Genomic DNA, 26,514 nt, shown 5'->3' on the forward strand with positions numbered 1-26,514 from the left:
CTTCTTGTAGGTCACACTTCCTGCAAATCTCATCTTTAAATTTGCAAATGTAATTAGTAAGGTAGGTTTCTTGATATGATTGCAGAAACGCTGATTTCACGTAGTTAAGGTGGTCAAACTTGTGCTTTCTCATTGTATCTTTATCTTACTGCCTTTATCAGGTACTCATTAATGAGTGAAGGATCAAAAGGTGGGACGGTGGCCAAGAAGCAATGGAGAATAAAAGTTTAGAAGGTTCCCCATCAGACCTAAAGTTAGTGGCTCACCCAAGAGCAAAGAGTAAAGTGTGGAAGTACTTTGGGTTTGATACCAATGCAGAAGGATGCATATTACAGTGGAAGAAGATCTACTGCCGTATTTGCATGGCACAGATTGCCTATTCAGGAAACACGTCCAACCTTTCCTACCACCTTGAGAAAAATCACCCCGACGAATTCTGCGAATTTGTGAAAAGTAACACTGAGCAAATGAGGGAAGCCTTTGCCACTGCGTTTTCAAAAATCAAGCCGGAGTCGTCGCAGCAGGTTGTTCAAGATAGCCTCATCATGAAGACCTACCAGAACTACGAAAACAAAAAGCATCAGGAACTGACATCTGCAGTCATCAGCTTAATTTGCGAGGGCATGTATCCGGCCTCTATTGTTGATGAACCCACCTTCAAGGCCCTCTTGAGAACAGCGGACCCCAGGTATGAACTTCCGAGCCGGAAGTACTTCTGTACAAAAGCTATTCCTGAAAAGTACAGTGCCATTAGAGAAATTGTGCTGAAAGAGCTCACTGAGGTTCTGTGGTGTGGCATATCCACGGACATGTGGAGGAGTGAAAACCAGAACAGGTCGTATGTAACCGTCGCAGTTCACTTTCTCAGCAGCAGTCCTGCCAACTGCCTGGCAGTGACCTCGCGATGTTTAAAAACATTTGAAGTGCCGGAGGATAATACTGCAGAGACTATTACACGAGTCCTTTATGAAACATTCATTGAGTGGGGGATCAATACAAAAGTCTTTGGTGCTACAACAGATTACAGTAAAGACATTGTAAAAGCTTGCTCTCTCTTAGATATTCCTGTACAGATGCCTTGTTTGGGACACACTTTTAATGCAGGAATACAACAAGCTTTTCAGCTCCCCAAACTCTGCGGCCTTCTTGCCAGGTGCCGAAAACTGGTGGAATATTTTCAGCAGTCTACGGTCGCGATGTACATGCTGAGTGAGAAGCAGAAGCAGCAGAATATTCTCCACTGTATGCTGGTAAGCGACCGTGTTTCCTGGTGGGGAAGCACGCTCGCTATGCTGCAGCGCCTCAAGGAGCAGCAGTTTGTCATTGCGGCTGTTCTCGTGGAGGACAGCAACAACCACCATCTCATGCTGGAAGCCAGTGAGTGGAATACAATCGAAGGGCTGGTGGAACTGCTGCAGCCTTTCAAGCAGGTTGCAGAGATGATGTCTGCTTCAAAGTACCCGACGATAAGTATGGTGAAGCCACTTCTCCACATGCTTCTGAATACTACCTTGAACATCAAAGAGAACGATTTGAAAGAAATCAGCATGGCAAAGGAGGTGATTGCTAAAGAGTTGTCAAGCACCTACCAGCACACGCCTGAGATAGACATGTTTCTCAACGTTGCGACTTTCTTGGATCCCCGCTACAAAAAACTGCCTTTTCTTTCAGCCTTTGAGCGGCAGCAGGTTGAAAATAGAGTGGTGGAGGAAGCAAAAAGCCTGCTGGAGAAAGTAAAAGAGAATACCTTTAGGACTGAAGAGAAATTCTTCACTGTTTCAGAAGAGCCCCCTGTGAAAAAAATCATCATCTCCTCTACTCCTCCTCCTACCAGTGTCATCAACAACATGCTCGCAGAGATCTTTTGCCAGACAGGAGGCGTGGAAGACCAGGAGGAATGGCACGCTCAGATCATTGAGGAGTTGAGCAACTTCAAGTCACAAAAGGTCCTCGGTTTGAACGAAGACCCACTGAAGTGGTGGTCTGACAGACTAGCACTGTTTCCAGTTTTACCAAAGGTTCTTCAAAAATACTGGTGTATTTTGGCCACAAGGGTCTTCCCTGAACGCCTTTTTGGTTCTTCTGCTAATGTTGTAAGCGCAAAGAGAAACCGGTTAGCCCCAGCTCACGTGGATGAGCAGATCTTTTTGTACGAAAACAGTCGGAATGGGTCTGAGGCAGAACCGGAGGACGAAGACGAAGGAGAGTGGGGTTTGGAACAGGAACAGATTTTTAATTTAAATGACTCGGTAAATGTAAACAACAATTTCTTTAATATCCGAGACAGTGGGTTTGTTTAACAGGACTGCTGCGGTACATTTAATAACAAAGAAAAAAGGTATTTGTCTTAAGTTACCAAAAATACTTCTGTTTTATGCTATGGATGCTGTAAATATTGAACAGTTGTAACAAACTTGATTTAGCTTCCATTGTCTATGTTTTTCCCACTGTCTTAAAACATGAATGACTTGTGATTAAGCAGCACTGAAATGAATGAGGAAATAAATTCTACAAAGACCGTGATTTCTGACTGTGGCCCAGATTTCAGAAAGCACTTATCCATGTGCTTCCTTTCCACTTGCTTCAGTCGGAGACAAACACATGCTTACGTGCTTTCTGTCCTAAAAATATTTTCCTGAATTAGGATCCTGAGCAAGAGCGGTTTTAAGATTTATGTCTCCGTTTGTAACTCCTGTGTGACTCAGGATGTTAGCTTTAAATTTTGGATTTTAAAACGTTATTTTTGAAATCCGTAAATCTGAGCAGTGAATATTTTTAGAGTATATCAATGCTATGGAATGAAAAAAGATCTTGAGCCTGATTTTCTTTTTCACTACCTCATGTCTTAGGCCTGGTCTATGCTAGAATAGTTCAGCTGGTATAATTCTGTCAATTAGGGGACTGATGTATTATTATTTTAACTGATACTGTGCTGGCATAGGCTGAATCATGGATGCACTTATACTGGGATAAGTTATTTTCCTTTCCAGTGCGGTGTAAATCTTATAAACACTTCTAAACAGGTATTGCTGTGTCTAGTCCAGTTTTACCATTTAACTGCAGCAGCTAAATGGCAAAACTTTTTTTGTGTGTGTGTGTCTAGGCAAGCCCTGATTGTAGTCTCTTGTGCTTTTTACAAAGTGGTAAGGAAGTGCATGAGGTCGGGGTGGCGGTGCGTTACCTTTGCTTTGTGCCGACGTTATGGCTGATGGCACGTGGTGCAAAGCAGGCAAGGCATCAGGCCCCTCGGCAGCGGAGGGAGCGAGGGAAGGAGAGGGCGAGGAGATGCGTATGGGTCACGAGTCTAACAGTCTGTCTGTTATAAAATCCTTAACCTCTTAATTTAAATGGGGACTTTGCCCATAGAAAATTTTGTTGGCAAGAAAAGCAAAATAAAAAGCTTTAATATTATGTAAATATATTTAAAAGAAGGAGACCCCTCTGTTTCCCCAGATGTATTTAGTGAGTCTTTAACATTGTTTCTTATTATGTTAGCACTTAACTCTTTTTTTTCTCCTGTCTCTTTCTGATTCAGTTTGTAGAGTGGACTTGTCCGATCCAGTCTAATGTTTGAGTACTGTTTCCGATTAGTTGGTGTGTATTGTAATTGCTCCCTTTGTGTCTCTATGCCTAAGTGTTTTAAGCCCTTTTGAGAACTTGGCAAACCAGAAACGAAGAAAGAAAAATAACCCAAAATACCCCATTTCTTATGAAATACTGCAGGTCATGAACAAGATTAGAGTTGGTGCTTGGCATGGAGTGGGATGGCAGCCCATTTTTCCCTGAGGTGTAGAGGAGGACTCATGGCATTATCTGGTTATAGTCAAGGTTTGCTTGGGGTTTTATTTTTGTGACAGACGTTTTGCCCCTCACTGCGGCTTTAGTCTACGACTATGTCAAGCACAAGCTTTCTGGAGAGAGGTCTGTTGAAGACTGGCTGTTACTGTTCTGGAGGAAGAAAGTTTTTTTTTTTTTATCACTGTCCCGGTTTTGGCTGGGATGGAGCTCATTTTCTTCCCAGTAGCTGCTGTATTTTGCATTTAGTATGGGATTTGCTATGTGAAGAACCTTGATAATACACTGATATTATTAGTTGTTTCTCAGAGATCAAGGACTTTTTTCAGCTTCCCGGGTTTTGCTAATGTGCAGGTGCACAAAGCTGGGAGGGGTATAGCCAGTAGAGTTGATCCAAACCAGCCAAAGGAAGTGATTGCCCAAGGCGCAAAGCACAGCCTTGGCTAGTGTTTTGGGTAGCAAAATCAAATTATGGAACAGAGTGAGATGCAGCAAAGCCCTTTTTTATGTTACCTGAGCTCCTGTGACACCCCTGTCAGGAAGACCTCTTTGTTTTTAAGTCCGTTGAGTGCCAGCTGGTGTCGGTTTTGTCTGCTTGCACCACCTTCACCTACTACCACCACCGCTAGCCCTTGAGGAGCCGCCCAAATGCGCTAGTGCAATGCACGCGGATCCTCTGTTACACGAGCATAATTCAAAGCCGTGCCCTCTCAACTGAGGCAGAGCCCAGAGCACCACTCGCCTGGTCTGTATTCAGCCTATACTCTTGGCAGCATCTGTCTCCTGTTTCCATCTTCATCCTTCTAGGGCTAAATGTACGCAGTGACGCTTACAAGCAGTTTTACTGAGATCAGTGCGATGCACTATGCTCTTCCTTCCAGCTTTTTTTTTTATTTTTTTGGTATCCAAAATGAAACTGTAGTTTGGTTCAATTGATGTTTCTCAGCAGTCTTTTAAAAAAAGGAGAAGAAAAAAAAATATTAAAAAACCCAACAAAACAACCAAGCCATTGTTAGTCCTATCCATTGTCTGTGAGATTTTTATTTAATGTTCTAAGCCTGGAATATTGTTAAATAAACCAGAAAAATAAGTTAGTTACTAGATTATTTGTCTGATGTGTGTTCATATCTGCAGCACTTTATGACTCTTCCACAACAAGGGGAGTTTATATTCTAAGGTTTTGAAGCTATGCATTTATTTTCCTTTTGATCCTGTAAGTTATTAAAAAAAATGCTGTACAAATCTTTTGGATTAAAAAAAATATTAAGATGAAAAATATCAGAAGTTTAGATGGTTTCTCTCGCTTAAATACGTGTGGTGTTTTTCATTTAACGACATAATTTTCTGCTGTTTAGTTGGGTGGAGAACCGAAGTTGCAGAGCTGTTTTAAATATTGCTACAACATGAATTAAACCATGGTGTTATTGCCAAGGGTGGGCCCAGAACACATTTCCAAATTATGCTATTAAGTCAGATTTATGTTCATGTTTCTTGACAGATAATTTAAATCCACAGCCTAATGTTTCCTTTTCTCTTCGATACAGCTAAGACATCTTTTTGGAGGGGCAATAGAGGAACTTTTTGAGTGCTTTCATGCTGGAAAATTGAATTTTTGAACAGGTTCTCAAAATACGTACTCCATGTCAAAAGAAGAATTCCTTTTTGCCAGCAGCTAAGTGTTTCCAATTCAGAATTAAAATTCAGGGGGGTAGGCGAGGTTTGTTAGGGTTAACAACAAAACTAAAGGGAGTTTTGTGTGACTGACCAACCTTTGCACACATTTCGCCTTTTTCTGCCATCATGGATTACTGTGAAGACAAAAGGAAAACCTCGAAGCAAACTGAAGTTGAAAAGGTGAATTTTTCCAGGAAACCATGCCTAAGATGCCTTGGTTTAAATGAAGGCAATAAAGTTCAGGATTATTTGTGGAATTGGGTGTATTAAGTTTCTGTCACAGCCGTATATTAGATTAATTTGGAAGATTTTCTTTAATTAATGTCATGGTGGTCCAATTGGCTTTACAGGAGCATTTGTGTGCAAGCAGGAATATTAAAAGCAAAAGAAATACTACTTGGTTGTTTGTAATATTTTATAGGACTTCTAAAAACTTAGAGGTGACATATAGTTCATTATTTTGTCCTTTTTTTATGATAGCTTAAAAAGAAGGGGCTGCCCGAGGATGTCGTTTCTGAAGGAGCAGAAGAGTGTGGGTTTGAACACAGAAGTAGTATATCTTACATATTCCATGACAACTGGGTAAAGGAAACTGCGCTGAAAAAAACCCCTGCATTTTAGTCTCTGCACATCGTACTCCTTTCGGTGGTCTCCATTTCTGCTTGTCCTTCTGAGAGGATGATGTCTTTCTGAAGGTCTGGTGATCCCAGTTCTGGTGGTGCAGTGCTATCTAGTCTAGGCTGTCTTTTTGGCTATGCTGAGAAGATTCTTGCTTTGGCTCCTGGTCTGTGTAGCATTTTGTGGCTTCCCTCCCCCACCCTCGCCCCCAGACTATATGGTCTATTGCACCATATTTCCTCCAGATTACTAGTCTGCTAAATTCAGGATGTGTCTTATTTTTAGGGGATGTAGAGAAATTACAGAAATTGGTTTTGCTTTTTTAATAACATTATTCAGTGCTGTAGAGAGAATTTAAAGAGACAGTGTAATTTTACATCTGCCTTAAAAGCTCATCAGTAAAGCATGTCTAATGTCTTGATATTATTTAAACTGGAATTTTAAAACATCCCTGGATTTGCTGTCATTTTTACATACAAAGACATTTCCTCTAGGTTGCACAATAAAAATCAATTAAATAGATTTGTACTGTGTCTACAGTCATTTTCAGTGCCCCTACAGTAATTTTTAGTTTCCCTGCAGTTGGCTTAAAATGCCACGAAGGAATTTAGTTTACTATTAAAAAACCAAAACAAAACACTGTCTTTCAGCTTACCTTGTGTTTTAAAAACTATTTTAGTGATAAAATTTGTTTCAGATCTTCTAAAAAATGCAAAGGCTGTTGCAGAAACTGTTTTCAAATGAGTCCCTCAGACTCTGAAATGTTAATATTATGATTTTTGAGCACTTAGTATTGATATTTCCACGCGGAGTGGTATTGATTTCCCTTGCTGCAAGAAGAAAAGGTCAGCGTTCACAAAAGTGATGCTGCCATCTGCGATGCTTTGAAGTGGTGATCAGATGTTCTTTTTTCAGAGATGTTTAAAAGGCTATTACCTGCTGTGCACATGTGCTGGTTTCCATGCATTACAATTAGTAGTTATTTCCAGTGACTTTAATTTGCAAAATCTGACTTTATCTGTCTTACACTCCTGTGTCCTATCTCCTCTCCCTGGCCCTGCTTGGACAGAGCGCTGGTGTGAGCAGCAAGGAGGAGAAGCCCTGCTCCCCAGCGTGTTTTTCTTCCCGTAGAGGGAGACTGTTCATTGAGAGCAGGTTAACTCGATTTTAAATGAATTTAAACTACATCCTTGTTCCAGTCCACTGGGGCTATGGCGCCTGGTGCCGTGCTGCGAAAAGGCAGAGCCAGCGATTCCTCCCGGCACAGTGATGTACACTTGAACACATTGCTCAGTTGGACCAAAACTGACCACGTAACTGGGAAGACGTTGCGGAATCAGGCTCTACACAGCTAGGAAAATATACTTGGAGTCAAAGGCATAATAAGCAACTGTAGTCCTTATTGCATGTCAGAGTAGAAACAGGATTGGTGCTGCTCCGGTTGTCTGGGTTTTTAAGGTAAATATCTTAACACAATACTAGTTTGTGCTCTAGGCTGAAGCTGTGCCTGGGAAATTCTGTGGTTATTCAAATAGTTCTGTATTTAATGCTGACACAGAAAATAATGTTCTGTGGCATTCAAATAAAGATTTTATATAGAGGCTAAAGCTACAGTTCCTATTTGAGAGATATTTTGGGGGTACCATTTATAGTGGTTTTACTGTTAGAAATACTGTGGCCAGAGGTACATGTGCATTCGGCTGTCGGAAGCAGTAGGGCAGTCCTGTTTTTAAGTGTATCAGAGACAGAAGGGAATACTTTCATTTGAAATAAGTTAAGTAAGAAATGTTGTGTTTATTTTAGCACTTTTAGGTTGAAGACTAATTAAAATGCATCCGTAAGTGTTTGTAATAGTATAATAATTTGTCTAGATCTATCTGTAGAGAATTAATCCCTTTGGTTTACTTAGTACACTGAAAGTCTCACTGTATTTGTCCATGGCTGCATATGCATGATGTCACATTCACCAGTGATTCCCCAAGAATAAGGTTATTTTTAAAAAGGCAATTTCTTTGATTACATATGATTTTCTGAATATGTCATTGTCCCCAAATACTTGCAGTCAGGAATAAGAAATTAATCTTTTCTTTCTTCAACAGATGCCTGTCTACTTTTAAATTTTAGACATTTTGTGTCTCTATGTATCACCCTGTCTTTATAGACACCATGATTGAAAGGGTTTCATTTTCTTTTTTTCTTTTTTGATGTGCTTTTTTCTCATGAGTCATCAGTGAGATTTACAGTGATAGGAATTTAGAGTCATAACAAGAAAGATGTCAAGTCAGCATCAGGAAAGCTCATGCCATGATGAGCTTTAGCCTCATCGTGTCCCATGTCATGAACGCTGCGCTCCAGGAGAAACCTTCGTCTTCTCAAACATGGTTTTCCAATGTGTGTGTGTGAGAAAAATAAAGTGCTTTTGCAAATAACGCACAGTTCTGTTTTCTGGCTGATAGTTCAGTTTGCTGTGAGTTTGCGTGCTGGGTCATGCTGGTGGGTTTGGCCCCAAATTTAAGTTTCTTGATCACACAGCAGAACTTACATGAACAGAAGGAATTTAATAACAATTAAATCGGCAAAACTCGATTGCTTCATTGACGAGAACAAATAGGAAGTGGGACCCCTTAGGAAAAATACCGAAAATTATAACAGTAAATACTGAAATTGTAACAGTAGTCTGCAATTCCCATCTGAAATCATGACAGCATTTAAAAATACTGAATGACTGACCTTCCTGTAATCCGACATTTCAGAACTGTGTAAAGCACCACTTCTGGGTGTTTCCATGCTGCTGGCGATGGGCTCTGTTAGCGTCACAACCCTGCGCTCCCAAATGGCCAGAGAGGAGTTTTTGATAGTAAGACAGCAGAGAAGAAGGGAAGAGCAAGCTATTGTTGTGTCTTGTCCTCTAGTATGTTGGAGCCCAAGTTGAAATGGCTGTTTCTGAATGATATTTTGACACAGCCCTTCTGATCTACCACAGATACGTATCCACATGCAATCCAAGAACTTCCCACTGATCATAAATCTGGCAGGTCCCAAGGCAGTGAGTGCTGTGGTAAGAAGAAGCCAGTCTTTTGGATGAGTGGAGCCTTCTGTGTGTCATATGTGTCTTTTCTTGCCTCTAATTTTAAGCCCTGTTTTATTTCCTGTGCAGATAGCGCATACGCTAGTGCTGGCCTTCGCTATGTTGCAGGCTGTGTGGTTCATATTCTTGAGGGTAAGAATAGGAGAATGTTATCTGCATGCTTTCAAGACGTGGTGAAAGTAGGTAGAAGTTCACTTGTGCTCTGTGTTTTGCTGACTGGTTTGCATGAGCAGTAGGTTGAGGATGGTATTTCATTTACCCCGTAGTGCTGTGAATGAGAGACTGGCATTGCTGCTAGGAGATTTCTCCATGCCTGGTCAGAGAAATGAAGTGAGAAAAGAGCAACCTTGTGCCTCTTGTAGCTGAAAGCATGATACAGTCCCTAGGTGAACTTGAAGCGCTCACATGGACTAGTTCTTTTGTAGTCTTGCAAACAGGCTACCCACCTTCTTCATGCCCTGCCTACTCCACCCCACCTCCCCTTCATTTGGCTGATGTTCTCAAAGATTTCACAGTTCTTTCTGGAGAGATAAATTCACAGATAATGGAAGAAACTATTTGTCAGTTGTTAAGAGCAGTGCATATGCTTTTTGTGCCTTTTTTTGGCAATGCATATTAGAGCTGATGGAAGATAAAATTCTTTTTTTACCCAGAGATGGGATCCACAAATGTCTAAAGTAGGTTGTACACAGAGACTGGTAAACTCTTCCTGCAGGGAGGGGTTCAGCTCGGCAACGTTGATCTGTTGGCTGCACTTCTGGCCCGTCTCTAGGCTGGTTAGGAAACTTGCTGTGCTCTGCAGAGGGAAAAATGATTCCTCCGGAGTGTTTTCGCTGTGTTTTTGTGTTGCTGGGGCTGCTTTCTGGTCCACACATGCCTGAAGGAAGGGGATGGGCCAGGGCTTTTCCCCGATCCTGCTCTGTCCTTGGACTGGTTGACCACCCTGGGAAGAGGACTCTGCAGACTATGAGACTGCTGGGTGACAAGTTTGCAGACATCAAGACTGCAAAATTATTAATTCATTTGGTGTTTATTTTTAGGCTAAGATTAAAGTGATACAAGTTGTGGCCTAAAAAGGAGCCTTTGGACTCTCTGCTCTAACTTTTTGAGTTAAGTGTCCAAATACAGATTTAGGGGTTTAATCCCTAAAAGCAATCCTTTTTGCATGCTCTGCCTTCAGAACCACTAGAAACTGCTGGCATCGTAAGCTTATCTCTTTGAATATACTTTCAACAATGGTATTTTGAGGTGGGCTGCTTTTTTAGATACAAACCATAAGTTTTCATTTTCCATGCATCCATTTTTTCTTCAGGTGTGCTTCAGATGTTCGTATCCATAGAACCATTCTGTCTAAAGAGAGTTACTCAGACACTCGAGGTCCTTGCTGTAGGTAGGTGTAGGTAGACTTCAGAAGTAAGAGAAATATTTTTTTCCATGACTTGTAAGCTATAAGTCTTAATTATTCTATAGTTGAGGGAGGCAATTGCAACTGTGTTTTCCCAAAATGTGGGAGAACATGAAATGTAAGTAATTACATCTTTTTTAGGTAAAATTCAGAGATTAAAGGGCTTAAGCTTAAGCACCGCCCTGTCTGCCCTGTTACCTACATGGTAGTAATATGGAACAGGACTCGTGGTATTTCAGTGAGCGTAGAAATGAAAGAACAACCTTTTTTTTTTATCTAGTCATTGCTCTGCTTGCTAGGATGTTTCAGTTTAGATGATTTAGTCTTAGAAAACATAAAATCAACAGTTTCAGCAGATGTGAATTAGCATTTCTATTGCTTGGTCCTTCCTTCCTTGATAAACAGTAACTTTTGCTCCTTTGTAACGGAAGAGGCGGCAAATGGGGGTCTAGCGTTGTAGGGGGTTGGGTGTTTGCTTAGTGCTCATGCAGCTGAAGCACCAAGGGATTCCAGAGCCAGGCAATAGGTTGTGTTTGTGCCAATAGAGCATTTGAGTCTAAAGATGGGCAGATGGTGTCTTGCGAAGAATACATGCTTTTTGCTTTCTGGTCAGCACTATGCCAATAAATGTGATACTTCGCCTCGAGCAGTTAGGAACTTCTGCAGTCACTTGGTATCTCTGCTTTTCGGGCTGTTTGAAGTAGGATCTGCTCATTTAGGTGGCAGAGCAAGCTCTGTTAGCATTAGAGATGCTGCAACTCAAGAAAATAAGCTATAAAACTTAATTGTTCCTTTACATCATAAAAAGAGTTGTTTAACAAAATTCTACTCAGTCATGCTTCAGTTGAAGACACTGGAGGTTGTAGAAGTGCATCTGAGGAATGTAAAGCTTTACTGTCAGCCCAGTTGGATGGGTGGAGGTCTTCAGTCACGCAGGACCTTGTGCAGACTCCGCCACGAGGCTGCCTGTGTGGGACAAGTTGCACAACCAGAAATTTTATTTGGCTTAGATGTGAGCACTGAAGTAGCCTTGTAAAGTTTTGCAAGGCCGGAAGGCAGGAGGAAGTAGCCACAGACCCCGTGACATTATTTTTAGAGATATTTTTGTAGTAGAGTCGTAATGTGTTCGTTTGCTTAGACCATGCAGATACTGTCCCACCACAAATGCTTTACCTGGGGCTCTCTCGCTCAGTGCTGGCAAATAGTGCTGGAGTTACGTGGCCACTGACGTGTAATTCTTGATTCAGCTCAGTTATGGTAAAGCTTTTACTGCATTGAACAAATAGTCTTATGAAATATTTTGGTATCTGTGTCACTGAGATTATGTGGTTTTGCCTTGCCTTGCAGACAGGGCAAGATTCAAGATTCAAGCAGCTACAGAGTAGAAATGTCATAATTCTGTATACACACATGCAGCCCCCTCTTGGTGTTTTCAGAAACTGTAGCCTGCCAGTTTCAAGCTTCTCATCCTTGCAGTTTCTAAATTACAGATGTCATTACAAACACAGTGATTTTGGGTTTGTGGCTTTATCATGGTGTATGAATTATTGCATTGATGCTGCAGATGTGGTGGAATATAGCAAGGTTTAAATGGGGTTGTCGCCAGCAAAGAAAAGAAATATTTGACAGCTACTATTCCTAAAGTAAATAACCAAAAAAAGCAGTGAGATTTTGCCTCATGTCAGGATTGCTTTTATGAAAAAAGAAAGTGCCATAGTTTCGTAATAAAATTATGACATTTGCTTCCCTTTCACCATATTTGTGTTCTCCTAGGAGAGGTTTGATCCTTCACGAAAAATTAATTGGGCAAGAAAACCACAGCCCCCATCCTACCCAAGACACCCTCTGAGTTGTGTAAGGCTGAGTGCTTGGCTCTGAGATGCTTCTGCTTTTTGTAGTGTGACTGTTTTCTGCCAGATTATACTTTCTGAGACACGGACATTTCACTGAGGGAATGTCTAACCATGATTGCTAACATTGCTCAATATTTTAAATTAGCCTGAAGAAAAAGAAAAAAAGGAAAGTTGAACATAAACAATGCACTGAGCTTGTTTCTGAAGGAGGACCTTGAGGGAACAGTTAAAACCTTTTTTTTTTTTTTTTCTTGTTGACACATTGGTAACATGGTGATATAACTAAACACCCTCCAACTCTATGAGGAAATACTCATCTCCTAGAAGCTCTGCGCTGAGTTATCCTCTGTGACGTAAGCATCACTGGCCTAAGAAAACAAAGTCATGCCAGATGAAAGCAAAGCTTGGTCACCTCCTGACCTGGCATCTCACGCTGGCATTTCTCACATGCACAAACCGGGGGTTGAGGTTAACGACCCTTATGAGCGTTCAATGAATTTGGGATTAAGTTTTTAATCAGCTATGCTGCGGGCAAGGGTTTGATTGCCACCTTCGGCTGGCCAGGCAAGGTGTGCTGCAGCAGGAGGTGGGTGAAGCTCCATGTTAGCAATTTGTACGGAAACAACTGATGTTAGGGTCTGTATGCCAAGGGTTTTACAAAGCCGACCCAGAAGATGCTCTTTGCCCTAGACAGGTTATTTTTAAAATGGAAACATAGTTCTGTATAATAGTATTTTAACAAACATGTCAGCTTGTCTTGGCTAAGGAAATTACAGATGAGTTGGCATCAGTCTTTGTTCTTTAAAAAAAGTTCAGTGGTAATATTGCAAGTGGCTTATAGAAGATGCAACAGTCTATGTAATACACAGAATAAAAGCGACTTTCTAAATAAAACATCACTGGTACTACACTCTCTGCAAAGCAGGACTGATACAGTGAAGAGATGAGCTTGTAATTTTTTTACTGAATGTATCCCAGTGAACAGAATGCCTGCAGAGCAGTAAGTGCTGGCTTTTTTGGCGATTGGATATAACCTGGATAACTGAAAATGAAATGTTTGTGCTATGAAATGCTTCTTACAGTAGATATACAAGGGCTTGTTGGACATATTTTTTCAAAAATAACATGTTGTTAATGAATAAAGCTATCCAGTGTGAATATAGATATCATCTAATCTGCCTGTTGGAGTGCTTTCGTGCTAATTAATGCCACCACCTATATGCCAGTCTGACTTGTGCATTCATAACTGGAGTCGCTGCATTGCATGGTGTATGATTCTAACATTAAATAGTCTGCTGAAAATTAGTAGGAAAAAGGTCAAGAAATGCAAAATCCATGTTCTCTCACTGCTGCTGTACTTCCTAATTATATGGTATAGATACTTAAAAGAGCAACTCACTTGATTCAGAGGCAAGTTTCAAGAGCTGCAGACACTTTGCACTTGGCTGTAGGCATGTAACTTTATTCTTTCTGTAGTTTCTCATGGATTCCTTTTTGCAGTTGATCTTTTAAAGTAATTATGTGTAATCATCCAGCACTGCAGGGAGGAAAGGGATATTTGAAGATACAGGGAAGAGAGTGTAAAACTACAAAATAGGTGGGCAACGCTGTAGCCTGCATTTCAGCTTCAGCATGGCTGTTAGGGTTATGCTATAGTGGCATATAGTCTTACTGGTTTATGCACTAATTTAATGGCCTTTACTGGGATTTTTGATGTTAAGTGTGGCATATCTCCTATCTATCTCTTACACCTCCATTTTTAAAGTGATTATAAAAAAATAGTTCCTCAATATTTAAGTTGAATTAAAACCAGTCATAAAATATTGTGGTGAAACACAGGTGAAAACCATGATTTTTTTTTCCCAGTCTTCTAATCCAATTTTCAAAATATTTTTTTTCTTTCTTAAAATAAAAGCATATACGTACCCACATACATATACAGAAAGTTATTGTAATTCAGTGATGAGGCACGGTTTATTCAGTTCAAATTGTTCCAAGCTGCTATTCTCTGCTGTAAAGGACAACGTCATCTTTATAAGCACGGTCTGGCTGACAGCCAGCACCTGGTTTTGCTGAGGTGATGAGGACTGAGGCTGGGAGCCATGGGAGCCACCATGGTGGCTTCAGCAGGCAGTGTGTGGCCAGCATGGCTGTTCTGCTGGCAGCATCTCTGCAGACATCATCTGTTGCTTGTAAATACATTGGGGTCTGTGTCGAAACAGGTTTGCAGCCTGCTCTTCTGATGGTGTTTTGGAGGGGGAGGTGCTGAGAGCTCTTCTTCCTGCTGGTCCCTGGCATGTGCAACAGCAAAATGCTTTTAAAACAGAAGGAGGTAGATTCAGACTAGAAATAAGAAAGACATTTTTTATGCTGAGGATGGTGGAACGCTGGAACAGGTTGCCTGGAGAGGTGGTAGATGCCCCATCCCTGGAAACATTGAAGGCCAGGTTGGATCGGGCTCCAAGCAACCTGATCTGGTTGAAGATGTCCCTGCTCCTTGCAGGGGGGTTGGACTAGATGACCTTTAAAGGTCCCTTCCAACCCAAACCATTCTATGATTCTAAAAGCACTGGGGAAACTCAGGACTGGCAAAATGTCTGTGCTCCCTGGAGAAATGTCACTGCCATCACAGGTGGTGAGACCCTGGTGAGTTGTTCTGGGTGCCCCTCTTTATATTGACGTCACTCCCGTCTGCCTCCAGTTGGGCTGTTCCTCCTGTGTCTTTACCTGAACACTTGTCTTCTCCAGGGTAAACCCTCACAGGGGCGGTTTTGCCGGTGTACTGCTGTGCTGGGCAAAGTGCTCCCCTACAAAAGTACCACGTACATTAGGAGGACACCGCTTGTGGAAGAACAGCTTATTCAGTAAAATGATATCTTTCTGATTCCCCAGGCGAAACAGGGAATGCCAGTAACCATGTCTGGAGTAGAGTGTAGGCTTTCGCTGGTGCACCAGTGCTGGTCACAAGCTGCACCACGGCGCAGACACATCAGCTGGATGCTGTAGAGTACCTTTGGAGGGAGGTGGTCCTGTGGGCAAAATGAAGGTGGTGTAACCCTCAGCGCTGCTGGATTTTCTGTATGGAAAGTTGCAAAGCTTCAAATGCAATAAAATAAAATAAATGCTGATGTAAGGACTCCAGTAGCTGCTGGTACAGCTTGCTAAGATGGGAGGGGCTCGCTTTGCTGTCCCTGCAAGGAGCCATGCACAGTTTCCCTTCTAGATCACCACGATTTTTTCTGAGAGAGGTCCTAACTGGTGGCAAAGCCCCACTGGAGGACCGAGTGCGAGTGGGCTGGCTGTTCAGACCGATTGCTATGGGAGGCTGACGTCTGGAAGAGCAACTGTATTTTAGGGTCACGTCTTTCAAATCACCAAGAAGTCAGTGCACAGCGTAAGGTGTGTGTTTGAATTGCAAGCCTTGCATGTTCATGGAAAAAGCCCTAGAGAGAGAAATATTGGGAACAGCAGAGAGCTGCCAAACAAGCCAGTGCAAGCTCTCGGGCTTTTATTCTCCAAGCTCTTCCCCTGCTCCAACCTTGGTATCTTTAAATTGCTAAATTCCTTTATGCTTCTCAAAAAAAAAATTCATTCAAATGATTATAATTGTTTAGCATCAAACAGAAATGAAACGTAGGTGTAACTTTTTGCGTAGGTGTAAGACGAGCGCTGTAGGTAGGTAACTGCCGTCCGTCGGCTTGACAAGGTCTCTCCTTTGAGAGGTGGCTCCAGGTGTATCAGCTGCACTGGAAGCTGATCGTCAGCTTGACATGGTGAAAATAGGAGTATAAGACCTGTTGTAATGAAAAAAGTGTCTTTTTCTAAAAAAAAAAAGAAAAAAGAATTGTGCCTTTGAAGAGTATTTGACACCAAATGGGCTGTTGCAGGGCCATGCGATGAGCTGGATCCCCTGGTCAGGTGGAAGAGAAAGCAGGCCTGAAGCCTGTTTGTGCTAGTACTGATGCCTGAAAAGTGCTGGTATTTCTGCCTGAGGTCCATGGAAGGGCTGGTGGTGCACTGTGATGTACTTTGTCACAGTGTTTGTCACGTGTTTGAACTTCTGGGGAAATCAGATAGCCGGACAGTGAGGCCGTAGCCTGGCCGTGGAGAAGGGCCGGTGTGGCCTCTGTGGCCTTTGCCTCCCTTCGTGGAAGCAGGATGGGTGGGAGGCGTCGGTCAACAAAGACACTCGTTTCTGAATGAAACTATCTTTTCCCTTAAAAATGGGGAAAGCTATTTTTAGGAGGTAATTAATTGAAGGAATAAAAATAGGCCGTTTGTGTCATACTCCCGGAGCATTATCAATAATGGGACTCATTCTGTGAGCAGTTGCGTTTCTTCAGAGGAGTGTGTGATACTCTCTAATTGAAATATTAATAGCAGATAATGACACTGTGGAATGATGGCCTCTTATACGGAGACATACTTCTAGAGCTTTTAATCTGTGTAGTAACTGCATATTAAAAATCTTTGACAATTTTGATGAAGAGCAATTATAGAGTATGCACAGTAGCTGTTCTTTTAAGTTAACTAATTCCCTGGATCCCATGAATCTTCATTAGATTAATGGCCTATAAAATTTCATTCAAAAGTAAGTTTTTCACTGAGGAATAAAAATGTCTAATTTTTTTTTTTTTAAATTTCAAAACAATTAGCTGTCTCTATTGCAAAGCAGCTACCTCCCTTCTGAAAACTTTGGTGCATATTTTATGAGGAACAAAAAAGATGAAAATTGAAAGAAAATGTGTGAGTATAAGGTCACTTCAGCACGTGTTAAGAAGAGGAGTCTAAAAAGAAATCAGTCTTGTCCTAGAAAAGGACTGTTGTGAGGGAATTAGGAAATTATTTATAGTACAGTTGAGACCTTTCTGTACTCAGACTTTCATACTCCATTTGAAACCCCTGAGCTGCTCCTGTTATCAAAAAAGAGAAAAAGGAATAAAATTCCATCTTTGGAAAACAAATGTTGTAGCTATCTTGATGACAAAACATGTGCATGCCCTTTGTACTTTCTCATTCCAAGTTAGAATTGATTTTTAAGCAGTTTTGTGTACAGAAAACAGCTCCTCGAGAGGATCAGGAGGCTTCAGTAAAAATCCCATCTAAAATAAGAGCTGTCTTTAAAAAAAAAAAGAACCAAAAAAAAAACCAAACCCCAAAAATGACAAAGCTACCTTCCATCACAAATCTGTGCTTCTAGATGCCTGGTGGTGGCCCTGGGAGGTGGCTTGTAGCAGCAGAGGGTTGAGCAGCTGGGAGCCCTGGGCAGCCGAGGCATCAAGCTCTGGCATTGCCGGGCGTGGGGCAGCTCTCTCCAGGGCTGTGCAGCCCCACGAGCGTCTGCCTCCGTTGACATGCTCTTATCCCATGCAAGCAAGGTGAGCCTTGCTGTAGTCGGAGCCACTGCTTTGGGTGCGTACGCTGGGGTACAATTGGCACCCATATGAGTGATGATCAGAGGGCTGGAGCACCTCTCCTATGAGGACAGGCTGAGAGAGTTGGGACTGTTCAGCCTGGAGAAGAGAAGGCTCCAGGGAGATCTTATAGCGGCCTTCAGACACCTAAAGGGGACCTACAGAAAAGATGAAGAGAAACTCTTTAGCAGGGCCTTGTGATAGGACGAGGGGTAATGGTTTTAAAATAGCGGGAGGTAGACTCAGACTAGACATCAGACTAGGAAAAAAATTTTTACAGTGAGGGTGGTGGAACACTGGAACAGGTTGCCCAGAGAGGTGGTGGATGCCCCATCCCTGGAATCATTCAAGGCCAGGTTGGACCGAGCTCCGAGCAACCTGATCTGGTTGGAGATGTCCCTGCTTCTTGCAGGGGGGCTGGACTAGATGACCTCTAAAGGTCCCTTCCAACCTTAATGATTCTATGATTCTGTGATCTACAGACAGCCTTTGCTGCTGTCCAGCCTCTTCACCAGGTGCTGGCTAGCCAACGAAATGAATTAGCCAGGGGCTGGTTTGAAGGATGTGGAAGTGGGGCAGAGAGGGAGAGAAAGGGATGTTGAGGTTATTTTCCATCTTTTTTATTAATCCAGTAGCATCTGAGGGTTATCTCACATTAGCGTGGAAGCTGTAACGGCTTCTGATCATTAGTTGCTTCTGAAGATTTTAATAATATGGGAATATGCTTTTTAAAATTTCATATTTTAATTAATTGCAGGTATCTCAGGGTAGCTTTAAGTACTGATCGGTTTATGAGCTACGCTTCCTGTTAACTAGATTTTTCCCAATAATCTCTAATCACTTTGTACCTCTTTTCCTGATTCTAATTACTGGAGCTTTGTGTATGATAACAAGCACTTCAGTTCACAAGTGATTGCACAGTTTTCTGAAGTGAAGTACTCCAGAAACTTTCAATTACCTTTTAAGGTCTGTATACCAACTCCTGACTTCTGCTTACTTCTTTACGTTTGATGGAAGTACTGTCACACTGAAGCCACGGGAAGCAAAGGGGGCTGTTTAAGTGCCAGCAGAGCGTTTTGTCGGCTGCACGAGGCAGATCTGAATGTGACCTTCAGCTGCATGCTCTTAAGCTTGATTGGGATATGGAAATTACGTTCTCTGTCTCTGGGAAGAGAGGAGATGCAGTTTAAACTACTCTTAATGATCTTGCCAACTTTTTTATTTTTTCCCCTCCCTATAATCTAATATAGTAAGCGAATATTTAAAGAATTGCCTTTTCCAGTATATTGGTTACCCAGCTGTATCTCTCCATCTGCACTCTGAGCAGGAAGCGATGGAATGACAAATTCAATCTTTTAATAGTGTATGGTCAGAATAAGTGGTGTTGGGATTTACAAGCAGTAAAAGTAGAAGCTGTAAAGACGATATCGGGGGTTGTGATACAATACCCCTGTACTGTCTACGAATATAATATTGTCAATACTGTCCTGAAAATTAAAAAAAAAAAAAATTGGTCTTTTGAAAAGTACAGATTGTAGTGCAAAGTATAAATTGCTTTCTGTTGCTTTTTAATTCCTGTAGTGAGATGCTAAAAAGCAGGTAGCTGTATTTCGCTTTTGGTTTGGATTCCTAGTTTGACCGTAAGTAAGGAGATTTCTCTTTGCTTCAGTTTCTGTGTATGAAATTGCTCATGAATATCTGAGTTTCAGCATTTTCTGAGCTTTGGTACTCTCAATATTCTCCAGACTCGTCAGTTTATGACAGAACCTTTCTTCCATGCAAGGTATGGGGGCTTTTCTGCTCAGGTTGATTTTTACATTATTTGGGATTAAATCAAGAGTAGTAGCTGGTTGGTTTTTTGGTTTGGTTTTCTTTTTTTTTTTCGCTGAGGTTTCTTTGTTGGGAAACAACCAGCCCAGCATTTATAGTCTTCTGAAATGAGGTTTCTGCATGGCAAACAGCTGTGACATTTACTCAGTTTGTAATGGAGTAACAGACATGTCACTCTTTGCTGATTCTTTTTTTCTTTAGCATTTCAAATTCAGTGTCATCACCCTGGTTTTTAGGTCAAAGCTGTAACCTAAATGCTAATTTTTCACAGTTAGACATAAAATTTTAAAATCTTAGGAATTCTGTGCCACATTTCATGCAGATAATTGTTTGTCAAGTTTTTTTTGAGATAGCTGAGACATTGTCTTTCCAAGAGAAGACATTTTCTGACATTACTTACATTTCACTTTATTTTCTGTTTATGGCTTCTTACAAATTGATCACTGAATTTCTGAGCAGGGCATGGAAAAATACTACATTTACTGGGGACTTTTGCAGGAGGGAAAAATGTCTTTAAATGGCAAATGTTTGGTGAAACTGAAACTTTCAGCTGTTTAGATTGGGAATTACACTGGGAAGGCTTTTGTATGCTCAGAGTGTGACTGAGAGCAAGGACTTGAAATGGTTTCTTCCATCCGTAGGGATGTAAACTGTTCTGAGATGGAGCTGCATCTACTTGTTAGCTGTTTGTAAAAGCTTGGAGCCTGGACAATCTTCAGTTCCTGAAACAGAATGGAAAAAAAAATAATAAATTTCTAATGTCTCTAACTTTTGCAGGATGGGAAAATTCATTCTACGGGTACTTGCCTATGCAGACCTATTTCCATTACCCTTATTTAAATCTCCTGGGATGAGCTCCTCTTTTTCATTTCTTATTTCACAACAGGAAAAAAATATAATTACAAGATGACATGACTTGAAGAGCACTGGGAAGTTTTACATAAAATGACATTGCCTGAGGTATTGCACAGTTACATTTGCCCAGAGGGAGGGAGTATGGGAGGAAGTATCAGTAAATCTGTTCAAAAGATAACCAGATGCTTTTTCTTGATTTAAAGATACACCTGTATGTAACTTCCCTATCTTTAGTGTGACCGGAGTGAAAGAGAAGAAAGCCAAAGAGTAAGATTTAATAGGTAAATATATAAAAGGAATGAAAGATAAGCAGGGCAGAGAATACATGGCGCATGGAAATATGTCCTTTTCTAGTCTTGATAGTATTTTCCCATGTAAGAAATGATATGGGTAAATGGATCCTTTAAATATATGCATATGTAGGAAATAGGTCCTTTCTTCTTGGAGCTTGTGTCGAGTTTCTTCTCCTAGTATTTTTAACAAATCCATTAGTCTCTCACATGCAGAGTGTGGCTGTCCAGTATACTGTAAGGAATTGTTGGGATTTCTTCACATTATTGCAACAACTGTCTTGCCCTTATTTCACAAACCCCCACATTAGATTTTTGTGGAGTGCCTTTTATAAGCAAAGCCAGGGCTGCTCACGTACTGATCGCTTCGGCTGAGCCAAATTAGCACTGTGCCTTTCAGCTGCTGCTCCTATCAAGGCGGGGTGGTGTGCCACACACCTCTGGTACCTGGCTGTATGGCAGCAAAGCCCTCCCTTCCACGAGAAGGCAGCGTTTCATGGCCTCATCTGAGTCCGTAATTGGCATCTGTCCCCAAGACAAAATGATTGCATAGTGGAGCAAAATATGCCATGTGTGCTGTAATGCCAGCAAGTAGTCCGGTGCCAAATATTCTTGCACAAGTTCGTCAATATGTAGTATCAGCCTTTATCTGAAGTATCTTTGTTCCTTAAGACTAGTGTTTTTCCAGCAAAAAACTGGCTCAAGCCAGGAATAGCAAGGATGTTTAAGATAAGGACTAGCGTGTGATGGCAGAAGTTGCTCGATGCCTGTTTGGAACTTACAGAGTCATAATTTCACTAATATGATTTGTACTTGTAGATCTAAAGCAACATTTCAATCTCTTTTTTCTTTCTCTCTCTCTTGCTCCCCTCCTCCACCCCCTCCCAGAGATCGAGTACTCTCCTGTTCCTACACATTCAGTTGGGAACTCTACTCCCAGAGCGGATTGTGGGCAAACCTGGATTCCTGATTAATTTTTAGGAGATTTTAATAGTGCACTGTGGTATTTCCCAGCTGTCTGATTTGTATAATGCTATGTTCAATCAATCTATTTGGCACTCACAGAAATTAGATTAAAATCTCTTATATTTAGATGAGTTTTGGCTAAAGGAACAAAGTATTTGAGAATGGCAAACATGGCCAGAAGTGAGATTTAGAGCTCGGGAACTGCACCCTCCCTTCTACTTTTGCTTTCTTTTACCTTAGGGCAGCTCTGTATTTGTTGGGATCAAATTTCCTAATTTCTCTCTATCCAGATCAGCCTGAACTTGTATTTTAAAAAGCTCAGATATATGCTTCATCAAACCGTTTTTCAATGCAGCCTTGTTTCCCATTGTCTTAGAGAAAGCCAATTCAGAAATGGGAAGAAAACTTCCCAGATTAACCATCCCCTTTAGTTTTTTTCCATTCTCAGCCTCTTCCTTCTTGGGGGGCAACATTCAGCTTTTTTTTGGTGTGATCTATGAGTCTGATGCAGAAGGTCTGCCTAGAACTTGTTGGAGGAAGAGGTTCTTCACAGCCAGAACGAAGATAGCATACATCAGTTAGTAAAATTGCCATCTGTATTGTTTTTGAGAACTGCAGTTGTCTTTTTCTCTAGCCCTTCTGCAAGTCTAGGAGCATCACAAAGTCCAAGATCAACATTACTGAGCATCCTATTTGACAAATAAACCAAAAGCGCTGGGGCTCCAGTCGAAAGATGTGTGAAAATGCAGCTTCTCTTGTCTCTCATAAGCAAGCTGGACATCTTCACTTGCAAACACTCCTGTCATATGCTCTAGAAAACAGGGCACTGAAAATACATGTGGAAGTGCAGAGGAAATATTTTTTAGATGACTGGCAATAGCTATAGCTTACCTTTCTACCAGTCAGTGGTTACAGTGCCTTGATTTACACCACCTTCTCCCCACCAAATCACAGTTAATTTGCATCTGTATGTAGCAGGAGGCCAAGCTGTCTGTGCAGGTATCCTTGCTGGACCTTTTTTTTTGCCTTGAGGACAGTACCACCATGCAGAGATTTATGGTTCAGGTGTATTAAATTGCTTACAGATGTGTTTCTTTCAGCTAATTACTTGGAAGTAGGGGCGAATGTAAAGACAGGGGAAAAAGGGGTTGAAGCACTCAAAAATGACCTCTTCTTGACAAAAAAACCCCTTTTTTCCTATGTCTTTGAGAGCCTAACACTCCCTTCTGGTTCGCTTTCCACACCTTGCCTTCCATGCACACTTCTCCCTTTATCTGCATTCATCCTGTCTTTCCAAGAATCGCTAGAAGAAAGGTAGATAGGTGTGTCATGCAAATGATTTTTTAATGCATCTTTCCACCCCCTTTCCCATTGTTGCTAGACAGAGCTCTTATCACAGGACTTGGATTTTTGAGTGCCAAAACCCATTGCTCTGAAAAGCTGCCTTATTTAGGGTTTCATCGTTTTTCTTTAGCAAAAAAAATATTTCTCTCAGTACTGTTATACTGGCATCATAACTTTCTTCTTATTCCTGCTCCAGTTTATCTTGCATCTTTTCTAATATGTGGATTTATTTTACTATAGTTAGGTCTTGCTGTGGATACTGGTGCTCCGATCTTGTGATACTGAACTCTAATAATACTTGTTGCTATCTAATACCTCTCAAGGCTCCCCAATTGTTCATGAGATGAAAAATAGGAGGGAGGAGGATCTATTCTGCTTATTAATCCTTTGTAGGATGGCTTTTCCATGTCTTAAATGAGATATCTGAGGACAAGTCCTGGAATCAATTTTTGGGAACTTGTATCTCTGGATTCTGTGAAGGGCTTGTCATCTTGCCTGCAAATTTTATCACTTTGTCCCTATAAGCAAGCTGGCGTGCTTGTTGAAAAGCTAAACAAATGCTATATACTTACAGGAGGATTACATTTGGGATATTTTTGGTTGTTTTCATTGGCAATTAAAAAAATTTCAGTAGTCTGGCTCAGCAGATGTTTGCTGCTAACTCTGAAGAGATATCACTTGTTCCTGTGCTGACAAGGTCGGGAAGAGATGAGGATACACATTAACTCCTTAGCTGGGTGAGCACGCTGCTTTTCTAGTTGATGTCGCTGCTGACTCCCCTGCTTTTGTGTCGTTTGCTGCCTTGCTACGCTTTAGCTGTTTGTCTGGGCTTGCTGGATACCTGGTGCCTTGGCTTGAGTTATGGCACTGACTGGGTTCCTAGGTCTCCAAGCAGCCCAGGCAAATTGTTGCTGCTGGTCCAGCAACTGCCCATGCTGCATGTGTGTGGGAGCTCTGTCAAATTGTGGAAATGTCCACTTCACAGGGCATGCACTGCGTGTGGGTACCTTGTAGGATATCCCAGCCTGAAATACAGGGGATGGAGCTTTTATGAATTTCCAGCACTGGTAAGTGTGAGGTATTATTTGTTGGTTTGTTGGCACGCAGCATTTTAGGACCCATGTGTGCCTTGTGCAATGGTTAAGCAAGAAACTTGGATCTTATGGATGCCAAGGGTTTTGCCGTGGTTTTGTGAGCAGTTGTTAACAATCCGTCTTCCCTATTGATGGCTGTGTGGGAGACTTCTTAAATTAGGTCTTCTCCTGGCTGCTGAAATTCTTACAGCCATCTGACTCCTGCTGTTCCATTAATAGCACCTTGAGATACTATGCATTTATAGGGTAAGGGACACATTTCCATCGTTTGGTTTCTCCTGCTATTCTGGTTCTTCAACACCTTTCCCTTCCCATGAGTAACTCCAGGACCAGCCTGTCTCTGGTACCTCCGTTTCCTCCTGATTCCCAACTTTCACTTCTTCTGCAGAAGTGAAGACACAACATAGGAGACTTGTCACCTAGCTAGTGCAAAATTCCAGTTGTGCTTGGAAACAGATCGTCTCCCTAGGCAAATAAATCACCCTCACACAGTGTGTCCAGCAGTTCGAGATACATTGGAACTGTTGATCATGTGCCAGTGGATCTGCATGTGTGCGTGACAGTTGTTCATGAGTGGAAGGTCTGATGGCTTGCAACTGCTGAAACCAGCAGGATGCCTTTTCACAGAAAGACTAGTCAGGCTGGTTGCCACCTACCTGGTTTCCAGCCTTAAAAGCCTTCAATCTTGATTGCATATTGATGTTCCTTAGGACAGTGATAGGAAGCAGCAGAGGCAGAAAAGATTTTGGTGTGCAAATTTGGGAAGGCTATTTGCATTTGAAAGATCTTCTGCACAGGAGTACGACAGGCTTAGGACCCGCAACTTTTCTATTGGTCAAAGCTGGTGTCATACAAGAAAAAAAAGAAGATTGTCTGGTTTGTTCCTCAGGACTTGAGTACCTGAAATTGTCTTCTGGTAGCATGGTCCTGGAATGACTTTTTGAATCCGGACCCCGTTTACTTGGTTTCTGTCAAGACAGAATTTTATGGAGATGTTACTGTAAGGCTCACACAAAAGGCTGTTGCTGAAAGCTGCGTGGATTCCCCAGTGGTCTACTCATTGCCTCTGGAGTAGCAAATTAATTCTTTTTCTACATCTGCTTTGAAATGGATCTTAATGGTTATAATCTCAGCACTGCCACAGAGTAAATCAGGAGAAGAGAGTCGAAGTATATTAGGATAGAAAAAGCTACTCAATAACTTGGTGGTAAACTGAACTATATGAATTCTTTAGCCAACTGAAAAAACTTGGATTGTGCCTTGTCCTGTGGTATTAGATGAGGACTGACAATTACAGTTTGCCCTCTTTTTCTCACTTCGTGTTGCTGTACGGGAACAGCTCCAAACTTGGCACTTATTATTCTGTCATCAAACTAAATATTCATTGTGGCTTCTCTTCTTTTTTTTCTTTTTTTTTTTTTTTTCTCTTCCTGCCCATCTGTGATTCTGCCAGTTACCTTCAGGTATAATATTTGCATGTAAATTATTCAGTTATAGGAGGAAGGGAACAAAATAACTGTTAGGATATGTCTGTGGGGGTCTCTTCAGCACAAATTCCAGCGAAGTCCCTGTGCTGAGTACCTGGTTCAAGAGGTGCAGGCAGCGTGGCGCCTCTCGGGTGGCCTCTCTGACCAGCTTTTTGGATGCCTTCAGCGGTGCTCGCCTTTCTTGCCTGATAAGGACTGGAGACTGGTTCAGACAATCTAAATTCTGCCTTTGGCCTTCAGTGTCTTAGAAAGCGAGTTTAATTAAGAGATTAATATAAAGATATCATATTTAATGTCCACATGACTTATAATTTTCCATGATGCAGATGCTAGGTTAATAGGGTAAGAGAAAGAACTTTGTAAAAATTCAATACAGTTTGCTTTTAATAAACTTTTAATACTTTTTTCTTTTTTTTTTTTTTTTTTTTTTTTTGTCCTCAAAGAGGCTGTGTTGTAAAGATTATGGAATACCAAAGCAAGGAACTCTTAAGGGGAGCTCTTCTTCTGAGGTTTGCATTGTCTGTGTTCACATAGTACATTTCTGCAAAGAAGAAAGTTTAATGCCTCTGTTTTTTATTTGGATACGTCAGTTACCCCCATCCCTACCCCAGAGCTGACATTCTGCTGGCAGGAACTGGTCATTGATATGGAAGTGGTCATTGATATGGGTCTGCAGTTTATTTTAGATCTCTGTGGTCTTGGCAGTTGCAGAGTCATCTTGACAGCCCTCTTTAAGAGTCCCTTGAAAATTAGTGTTTTTAAAAATTACAGAATTGCCTTAAATTCTTCGTAGTATCAGCT

The 26,514-nt window shown here is 41.5% G+C and overlaps 2 protein-coding genes across 5 annotated transcripts in view; both read left to right on the forward strand.

Moving 5' to 3' along the window:
• The window catches only part of ZBED1 (zinc finger BED-type containing 1), a 56,427-nt gene extending 51,529 nt beyond the window's left edge, over window positions 1-4,898 (forward strand). For all 3 annotated transcript variants that reach the window (XM_086768547.1, XM_086768557.1, XM_086768566.1), the window contains exon 2: window positions 162-4,898. In XM_086768547.1, coding sequence (XP_086624673.1) covers window positions 213-2,300 — 2,088 coding nt within the window. In that variant the 5' untranslated portion in view covers window positions 162-212 and the 3' untranslated portion in view covers window positions 2,301-4,898. The remainder of the gene's footprint in view (window positions 1-161) is intronic.
• The window catches only part of DHRSX (dehydrogenase/reductase X-linked), a 168,498-nt gene that overhangs the window by 7,447 nt on the left and 134,537 nt on the right, over window positions 1-26,514 (forward strand). The gene's annotated exons all lie outside the window — the stretch shown is intronic.

The sequence above is a fragment of the Chlamydotis macqueenii genome, chromosome 1, assembly GCF_036417535.1.
Source record: "Chlamydotis macqueenii isolate bChlMac1 chromosome 1, bChlMac1.mat, whole genome shotgun sequence".
Taxonomy (NCBI): Eukaryota; Metazoa; Chordata; class Aves; order Otidiformes; family Otididae; genus Chlamydotis; species Chlamydotis macqueenii.